The sequence below is a fragment of the Cynocephalus volans genome, chromosome 1, assembly GCF_027409185.1.
Source record: "Cynocephalus volans isolate mCynVol1 chromosome 1, mCynVol1.pri, whole genome shotgun sequence".
Taxonomy (NCBI): Eukaryota; Metazoa; Chordata; class Mammalia; order Dermoptera; family Cynocephalidae; genus Cynocephalus; species Cynocephalus volans.
This window is the reverse complement of record NC_084460.1, coordinates 222935253-222945104: the sequence shown is the minus strand read 5'-3', so window position 1 is coordinate 222945104 and position 9852 is coordinate 222935253. Positions and strand designations below refer to the sequence as shown.

The 9852-nt window shown below is 41.9% G+C and overlaps 1 protein-coding gene across 1 annotated transcript; it reads left to right on the top strand.

Moving 5' to 3' along the window:
- The first annotated feature begins 8027 nt into the window (after positions 1-8027).
- On the top strand, positions 8028-8357 carry RPRM (reprimo, TP53 dependent G2 arrest mediator homolog). Its single transcript, XM_063087825.1, has one exon. The coding sequence runs from the start codon at positions 8028-8030 to the stop codon at positions 8355-8357; it is 330 nt and encodes a 109-aa protein (XP_062943895.1).
- The last annotated feature ends 1495 nt before the right edge of the window (positions 8358-9852 follow it).

Genomic DNA, 9852 nt, shown 5'->3' with positions numbered 1-9852 from the left:
TATTTATTTTTGCTAAAAGGGAAATTTATTTAATGTAAATGTGTACATTAATAAAAAAAGAAAGATCTCAAATCAACCATCATCTTTACCCCTTAAGATGCTAGAAGGTGAAGAGCAAACTAAGCCTGGACCTAGCAAAGGAAGTAAATAATAAAAATTAGAGCATAGATAAAAGAAATAGAAAATACATTAAAAACAAAGTAGAGAAAATCAATGAAACCAAAAGTTGGTACTTTGACAAGATCCACAAAATTGACAAACCTTTACAAAGAAAAAAGAGAGAAGACTCAACTAAAATCAGAAATGAAAGAGGGGTCAATACAATCAAATTTACAGAAATCAAAAGGATTATAAGAGAATACTATGAATAACTGTTGGTCAACAAATTAGATTGTCTAGATGAAATGAATAAATTCCTAGAAACACACCACCTACCAGGACTGAGTTATGAAAAAACAAAGATTTTAACCAGAACTATAGCTAGTAAAATGAGTGATTATCATTTTTCAGATTCCTGATGCAGGACTTCCTTGTGGATTTCTTGCAGGGCTAGTGGAGTGGTGGTAGACTCCTGCAGTTTTTGTTTGTCTGGAAAATGCAATATTTCTCCCTCATATCTGAAGCACAGCCTTGCTGGGTATAGTATTCTTGGCTGGAAGTTTTTTTCTTTTAGTATTTTGAATATATCATCCCTTTTTCTTCTGGCCTGTAGAGTTTCTGTTGAGAAGTCTGCTGTTAGTCATATAAGAGCTCCCTTAAAGGTGATTTGATGCTTTTCTCTTGCTTCTTTTAAGATTCTCTCCTTGTCCTTGAGCTTTGCCAGTTTGACTATAATGTGTCTTGGAGAGGATCCTTTGGGGTTGAATCTATTTGGGGATCTTTGAGCCTCCTGGATCTGAAGGTCCATGTCTCTCCCAAAACCTTTGAAGTTTTTTGTTATTATTTCATAGAATAGGTTTTCCATACATTTTCCTTTCTCCTCCCCTTCTGGAATACCCATGATTTGAATGTTTGTGTGCTTAGGGTTGCCTGCTAGCTCTCTTAGACTTTCTTCATTTTTCATTCTTTTTCCTTTTTTTGGTCCACCTGGGTTATTTCTAAAAGACTATCTTCGTGATCAGAAATTTTTTCTTCTGCTTATTCTAGACTGCTTCTGTCAGTTGTTTTTTTATTTTGTTGAGTGAATCTTTCAGTTCCATGAGTTCTGCTACATTCTCCTTTAATGTATTAATCTCTTTGTACATTTCCTCCTTCATATCCTGGATTTTTTTTTCTCATTTCATTATGCTATCTAACTAAGTCTTCTCAGATCTCAGTGAGCTTCCTTAAGTTTGTTACTTGGAATTCCTTTTCAGCATTTCAAGGATTCCAGCTCGAGAGTATTTGAGAATTACTGTATTCTTTTTGTAGTGTCTTATTTTCTTGGATCTTTTTATTTCTAGTGTCTCTATATTGATGTCTGGTCATCTGGTAGAGCAGTTGCTTCTTCTATTACTCTGGAGTGGGCTTTGAGGAGAGAGACTTCCTATTCTTTTTCCAGTCTCTGCTGGTGACTCTACTTGTGTCAGTGCAGTTGAGTGTCCAGTGGGCTGCCTGCACAGTAGCTGTGGCTACCGCTGTGACATCAAGCTGCTTTTGAAGCAGCTGTGGCTGTGGCAGTGGCTGTGGTGAGCCACCTGCATGGAAGTGGTATTTGGGGCATGCTCCTTGCCTACTTCCAGGTGTAGAGGCTGCCCTTAACTTCTATCTTAGGACCCTAGGTGTGCTCTCCACATGGCAATCCTATATTTAATTTTTTGAGGGACTGCCATAGTGTTTTCCACAGTAGCTGCACAATTTTGCAATCCCACCAGCAATGCAAAAGGGTTCTAGTTTCTCCACGTCCTTCAATATCACTTCAATCTTTCTAAAATGTACCACTCACTTTCCAGCTTTCTTAAAAAGAAAATATTGGCCAAACTATATATATTTTTTCTTTTAATGATTTATTCACATTGATACCCCTCAGGAACTACTGCTTGAACTCCTGTACTCGGGAACATAAAATATATGTTATATGTATACTGCCATATATATTTATTTATTATATATATTTTTATATATAAATATATATATTTATTTATTTGAGATCTTGCTATGTTCTAGATACTGTTTTCAGTTATTTCCATAAACAGATCAATCGTTTCAAAATCCTGTAAAGTATTATTCCCATTTCACAGATAAATAAATGAGGTATACAGAAGAGAAAAAAAAACTTGTCCAAGATCATAGCTCTAGTAAGTGAAGACAGCAGGGTTCAAAGCTGTGCCTTTACACATTTTGCTAGATTCTTCACCATCTAAGAATGCTTGTCCCTGCACTGGAAGTTTCCAAGCAAATACTCTACACTCTTAGAAAATCTGTGTATACTGTTTAACCTTTTGTTTTGTTTTTCCTTCTGTTATTATTCTTTGTGGTTGAAAAATCACATATCTCTACCCATTTCATCCTCTCCACCCCACGTGTTAATACCGATAACCTCTCATCAAGAAAAACAGATAAAGAAGAGAGTTAAAACTATGAGGAACAAAAGTGCATAGGTTCTGAAAGACAATTTGAGGGGTCAGTCTAAGAGCAAAATATATGACCATAAGTATTTGGCTTTCATGATATCTATTTTGGTCATTTTTTAAAAATTTTGTTTATTTACAGCTTTCTTCTTTTGTTTCAGGTACTGAGTCTGTTCTCATGAATGGCTTCAGGATATGATTTCTTAACTCTTACTCCTACTGATATTCTGTAATGCAATGTAATTTATTTTTTTTCAAATCTTGCCTCAAAGCAATAAATATCTTTTCAACGTATGATATTCTTTTCTAAATGTCTATGTAATATTTTCATAATATACACTAAAAGAGAATTAAGGAAAAGGCTTTTGGTAACGAAAGAGTATGGCCCTACATTAAGGCTATTCAAACTGTAGGTTACACCTGCCATAAACATCAGCCTGGAATATCCTTGCAGAATTTATTATATGCTACAGATATATTTTCCAGAAAGAGTAGGCAAGTATTTCTGTCCCTGTGTAACATGTATATTGTGAAATGCTGAGCATTTAACTTTCAAAATATCAAACCTATTTATTTCCAATGAGGTAGAAGAGGTTGCTAAAGAGATAAAAACAGCAGTGAGTCCTATGTATCAAAAATCTTTTCTTTAAATTGGATTATCAGGATGCCCACTTTCCATATTATATCATCATCTATTTTTCTGGAAATTAAGCTTTTCTATATTGACATTTTTTAAAGGTTTCTTTTCCCATACTTGTAAAATGTTCCTAGGTTCTAGGTTTATAACAGTAATTAAGCTGAGAAGAAACTGTTTACTCTAAATACAAAAGAAAAAGATAAATGAAAGGTTTCTATAGAAAAGCCCTAGCAGCCCAGACCCCCTTAAGTCCATTGAGTGAGTAATAAATGTAATTTTTGTACTACAGGTTGAGCATCCCAATTATAAACATCCAAAATGCTCTAAAATCTGAAACTTTTTGATCACCAATATGACACTCGAAGAAGATACTCATTGGAGCTTTTTGGATGTTGGACTTTCAGATAAGGGACATCCAACTAATATAACTCAAATATTCCAAAATCAAAAAAACATTCAAAATCCGAAACACTTCTGGTCCCAAGCATTTTGGATAAAAGATACTCAACCTGTACTAGGTTTATAGTTAATTTCCATCTAAGTACTCCCAGCAATTTTATTCAACAAAATCAGAGCAAGGGGTGGAAGGGAATAAAGAAAATAAAACCACTGTTTTGTTCAACAAAACCAGAGATCTGAACTAGCTGTTGCGAAATAGCCACTATCATCTTACTCAGCAATTGTGTGGTGTTTAACAGTTAAAGTAAAAAAAGAAAAAAAGAAAGAAACAAAGTAAGTGTTACCTTATGCCTTTTAAGAGTGTGCTTCCTATATCTACAAGTTCGACTAAATATAAAACCTCCACTGGGCTCCTAGTTTTGATCATTTTAACACTGACTTCTGTCTAAAACAGTAATATAGTATGTAGCAATAAATATACTCAAATTCTGATAATGATTCAACTAACACTTTTAGCTTGTTTTTGTAACTTAGGTTCTGCCATGCTGTTCCTTACAAATGTACTAAAAACTAACTGTATTAGTCTGTTTCTGTTGCTTATAACAAAATACCTGAAATTGGATGATTTATTGAGAAACTGAAATTTATTGCTTACAATTTCTGAGGCTTCGGAAGTCCAAACTCCAGGGAACACATTTGGTGAAGGCCTTGGTGATGATGGCAATGATGACAGGGTACCACATTGTGAAAATGGTGGAGCACAGACAGAGTAGAGAGAGCAAGACACTAACCTCATTCGTTCTCTTTTTAAAGCCCTCAGAACCATGTCCCTGACCACCATTATTAATCCATTCACCACTGCAAGGTCCTACAGTCCAATCACATCTTCAAGGCTCCACCTTTCAATTACCATAATAGGATTTCCCACCCTCTTAACAGTCACAGTGGGGGCTAAGTTTCTAACACATCAAACTTAAGGGACACAATTCAAGCTTCAATGAGTTTTGGGGGACAAAATTCAATCCACTACACTAACTCTATAGGTTTATGTCACATAAAGAAGGGCCAGTCCCTCTCTATTTACCCACACTCAACTTCTACTAAGCACACAATCTTGTGTAAGTTAACATCCCTGGAATTCAGTCTGTATTCTTTGACTTTTTTGCTTTTCTGAATTCCTATTAGTTGCCTCTACAATTCATTTAGCATTGCTTTATATTGTCTTAATTTTTTTTAATTTTTCACAAAAAAATCTCAAAAAGTTTGTGAAAAGGTAATTAAAAAATAAAAATGAAACATATAAATTTTATTTCTTGACATAAGCTCCATCAAGTTCAAGACACTTTTGTAAGTGATGTTACCAGTGACTTTGTTCATCTCTAAAGAACTAGAGGTCTTGGTAGTTTAACTCTGTCAAAGCAGTCTTTTTTATATTATTAAGAAAAAAATAAGTGCCTTTTAAAGATTTTTTTTAAGATTAAGAAACAAAAAGAAGTCATAAGGAGCCTAATGATTTCCCATCAAAACTCTCACAAAATTGCACTTGTTTAATGAAAGGAATGAGCAGGAGCATTGTCGTGGTTGAGAAAGACTGTCTGGTGAAGCTTTCCCAGGCATTTTTCCGCTAAAGCTTTGGCTAACTTTCTCCAAACACTATCATAATAAGCAGAAGTCACTGTTCTCTGTCCCACCAGAAAGCCAACAAGCAAAATGCCTTGAACATCCCTAAAAACTGTTGCCGTGGCCTTGGTCTTGACCAGTCTGCTTTTGCTTTGAGTGGACCACTTCCACCACTTGGTAGCACTGCGTTGATTGGGCTTTGTCTTCAGTATCATACTGGTAAATCCATGTTTCATATCCTGTTACAATTCTTCAAAGAAATACTGCCGGATCTTGAGGCCAGTTGTTTCAAATTCCCACTGAAAGTTCTGTTCCTGTCTGCGGCTGATGTGGGCATAATAGTTTTGGAGTCCATCAAGCCGAAAGTTTGCTCAACTGTAATTGTTCAGTCAAAATTGTGTGAGCTGACCCAATTGAAATGTCTATGCTGTTAGCTATGGTTTCTGCTGCTAATTGCGGGTCCTCTTCCATTAGAGCATGAATTAGATTATTTTCTTCTTCACAAATTGTGTGGATGGTCTGCAGCCACGGGCTTCATCTTCCACACCATCTCGTCCCTTCTTAATTTGAGCTATCCATTTGTCAACTGCTAATTTCTTTGGGGACATCGTCCCATAAACTTTTCATAAAGCATCATCGATTTCACCATTCTTCCACCCAAGCTTCACACAAATATGATATTTGTTCTTACTTCAATTTTAGCAGAATTGATGTTGCTCTGATAGTGGCTTTTTTCAAAGTGATGCCTTATGCTTATTGGTGCCTCAGACTAGGTTCTGTTCAGACATGTTATAACAAGTTAGTATGAGTTTATTTTGGTACAAAAAGTTTTTGAAATCCATGCATAGTTTTATCATGATACTCATTTCCGTGAGCTTTTTGAAGACCCCTTATACGTTGTTTTATTATTCTTAAGTATCATCCACATTAACTAAGATAGACCAATTATATACAGAGATTTAAAGAAATCCTTTCCAATCAATTAATAAATTTGTCCAAAGAAGATATTGTTGGGGGGTGGGACATTCTTCAGGAAAGACTGAATCATGGGAAGCTAGAGCAATAAACCAGGTGAATTGTTGATGAAGCACAAAAGCTGGGTTTTCAGCCATCAAAATTCACTGCCCCCCCCCCGATAACAATAGCTATCTAGATGGATCAAACTTATTCAAGCTGATATACAATACACATCCAAAAACTGAAAACTCTAAACTAAAAGGAAATTTATTCTGTTCTATGGTGGTCATGATGTAGTGCAAAAACATTTAAGGAAACCTCTTGAACATTGAATAAACGGTGTTTAGGGAGATACAAATAAGAGGATTTAGCAAGCATCCAGGGTGAAGTTAAGAGTAGTGTGGAAAATGGCAAGACAGCTACTATGTTCTAAGAGAAACTTAGTAAATGTATTCAATCAAAAGTTTGGACTAGGCTTCATTTTATTGGTTTCCAGATGTTACAAATGAAAGTAAAAAGGGGGGGGGGGAAGAAAGAAAGAAAAGAGAAAAAACCTGAAATATTCTTCTGGAGCATAAGAAACTTAATCTGACAGTTTTATAAAATTTCACTGAAACCAGCAGCAAAATCTTAATGGTCTGAAACCTCGATCAGACCCCTAGAACATCTGCAGTTTGGTTTAAAATGACAGAGTGAAATGCATCCCCTTATGGAAAATGGAGAGGGCTTCCAGCAGTTGCCAGCGTTCATTCTAGGTGACGGATGTGGGTGAGCAATTCCCTTAAGCAACTGATTTACTGCCAACAGACAAAAACGCTGGAAGTACATCCAAAAACTCATCTGCAATTAAAATTACAAGCAAGTGGTCACTCTGTCCACCTCCCTTACCAGAGAGGTGACCCTGCTCCTGGTAACCACCTCCAAACAAGGGCCACGAAAGGTCACCTCCTTCCTCTAACCCCCTTTCCTTGGCCTCAGAAATCACTGTGAAACCTGCCTCGATCTGTCTCCCGATAGCTTTTGTAAAGAGGAGTGGGGCGAAGTTCTTATTTTCCTCTCTCTCCCTCCTTCATCCTTCTCTCCCTCTTTCCTTCCTTCCTTCCTCCCTGGCCTTGTTTCTTTCTAAATTTATTGACTTAGAAAATACTCCCAGATTCCCCCCCCCCCCCCATAGAAATCCGTCATCAGCGAGACGGAGTCAGGCACGGGCGGCGGGCCGGTGTCTTCGCAGGCACCTGCAATTCATCGCCACTTTCCATCTGCCCAGAGACGAGATGGGCGGCATGTAAAGGACACAGAGCTGGTGTGACCCAGTTCCTCTGAAACTTTCATCTGGTCTCACGCTTCCCCCACAAACTCTTTAATCTTCGATCAAGCCAGAAGAGGACGGGTTCCTCTGCCTGGTCTTTGGAGTTGCAGAAGAGGCGAAGCTAGAAAAGCAAGACGAGTTTCGCCCTTTTGCTCGCGCATCGCTCAACGGCACCGCGCGCAGAGCAGCGGCGCGGCCGGTAGGGGCCGCTGTTCGCCCAGAGCAGCCGCCCGCCGCCGCCGCCGCCGCTGCCGCCCGCACCTCCCACCGCCCCGCTGGCCCAGCCCCGCCAAGTTGCAACAGCCCCCAGTCGAGCGAGCGCTGGGAACGAGCACCGCCCGTGCAGGAGCGGAGGGCGCAGATCAGTCGGGCTGCGGCGCGCGTCGGAGAGGCTCCTGGGAAACTCCCACGGCCCGAGGTCTTTCGAAAGGAGAGAGCAAGGAGCCCGCGCGCGCAAGTCTGCAAGTGAGGGCTCAGCCCGGCACCTGTTCCTCCCGTGCCACCGCCTTTCCACCCCTCGGACCCGCGCCTGCCGGGGCGCCCGCCCGCTCCCGCGATGAATCCGGCGCTGGGCAACCAGACCGACGTGGCGGGCCTCTTCCTGGCCAACAGCAGCGAGGCGCTGGAGCGCGCCGTGCGCTGCTGCACCCAGGCGTCCGTGGTGACAGACGACGGCTTCGCCGAGGGCGGCCCGGACGAGCGCAGCCTGTATATCATGCGCGTGGTGCAGATCGCGGTCATGTGCGTGCTCTCGCTCACCGTGGTTTTCGGCATCTTCTTCCTCGGCTGCAACCTGCTCATCAAGTCCGAGGGCATGATCAACTTCCTGGTGAAGGACCGGAGACCGTCTAAGGAGGTGGAGGCGGTGGTCGTGGGGCCCTACTGACCTGCCCGAGGGTCCCTGCGGCAGCCTCCCCCACGTCTCCCCACTTCTCCAGCTCGGCTGCGCCCCTCTCCATTGGAGACTGGGCGAAGCAAACCTGTCGGAGTCAATGATGTCTCTAGACTTCTGCCTTTGGGATGAAGCGACCCGTTTCTCGCTCACCCTCTGCAACTCCTCGTACCTGACTGTAGGAGAGCGCCCTGATTTCTGCTCTCAGCAGCAAGTGGCAAGTATAGGGCTATTAGGGCGCAGAACTTTAGAAGCTGCTGCTTGCGTGGGACGCGGGGAGACCGACGGGGCACGGCCCTTCTCCACCCGCAGGTGGGCCAAGCGCCGGGGGTAGGTGGAGAGGGCGGGCAGGGGAGAGACCCATCGGCACCGATTTCCTGGTGACCGGAAAAGTGACCTGTTTATATGCCACTTAGCAGACCTAATGGGGACACACAAATCCGCGTCCGGATTGGCACCCACTCTCTCCCGCTCTCCCCAGCCCCGGAGGGGGAAAGAGCTAAATACCTTTGATTGATTATAACGTGACATTTTAAGGGATTTTGTGTTTGTTTGCTTGAATACAAATATTTGATAAGTCCCTTTTCTGCCTTAGTGGCCTGTTTGCCTGCCTGGGGGTTAGAGTTTTGTCGACGTAGGAGAAGGGGTGGGGGGAGGGGGAGCCTGCGAATGTGAACGGGGTGAGTTGTTTCTTTTAGTGCATTTTCAGCTGGGTCTTTCTCGGGGTCTAGCGCTCCGGGACAAAGACCCAGAGTAGAACTCGTAGCTCGTGACTGCACGATTTACGCCACAAAAGTGCTCTTGACATCCGTGACACCGTTTTGACTTTTTTTTTTTTTTCTTATTTAACATTTCCTTAATAAATGCAATATTTAAGTGTTTTGTTCCCGGCCTCTTGGTGGTCATTCTGCGCTCCCTGGCAGAGGGGATCTGGCGACGGTGAGGGGTCTGGTTCCCGGCCGTGGGAATTTGCCTTGGAGAGCTGCGATTCAACTCACGGATCCCATGGAGGGGCAAGGGCGGGGACGAGGTGGAGAGGCCGAGAAATGAGTGAGACATATAGCCAAGCCCCAGGCACAGGAGCCATCCTGGAGGCAGCATCCTTTGTTTTCTCTCATATTTAATATTTTATATTTCATTTAGTCTCCGCTCTTAGGTAGGCGAGACGACAGGAGGGCCCCTGCGGGAAGATTACACTTCCGTGCCAGGCTCCGGCGGGAGCACAGGGTTACACCGCTGATGAAAGGAAGAGACGGCTTAGCCAGCCTTTGGGGAAGTTCTCTCTCCCCTGATCAACGTTAGCGAGGCGACGCTGGGATGCTGCTGGGGGGGGGGGGGGGGACAAAAATTATATGTGTGTGTGTGTGTGTGTGTGTGTGTGTGTGTGTGTGTACATACATACACACACATACACACACACACACATACATATATATATATATACACATACATATATGTGTGTGTATATATATAATGTAAAGGAAAGTAG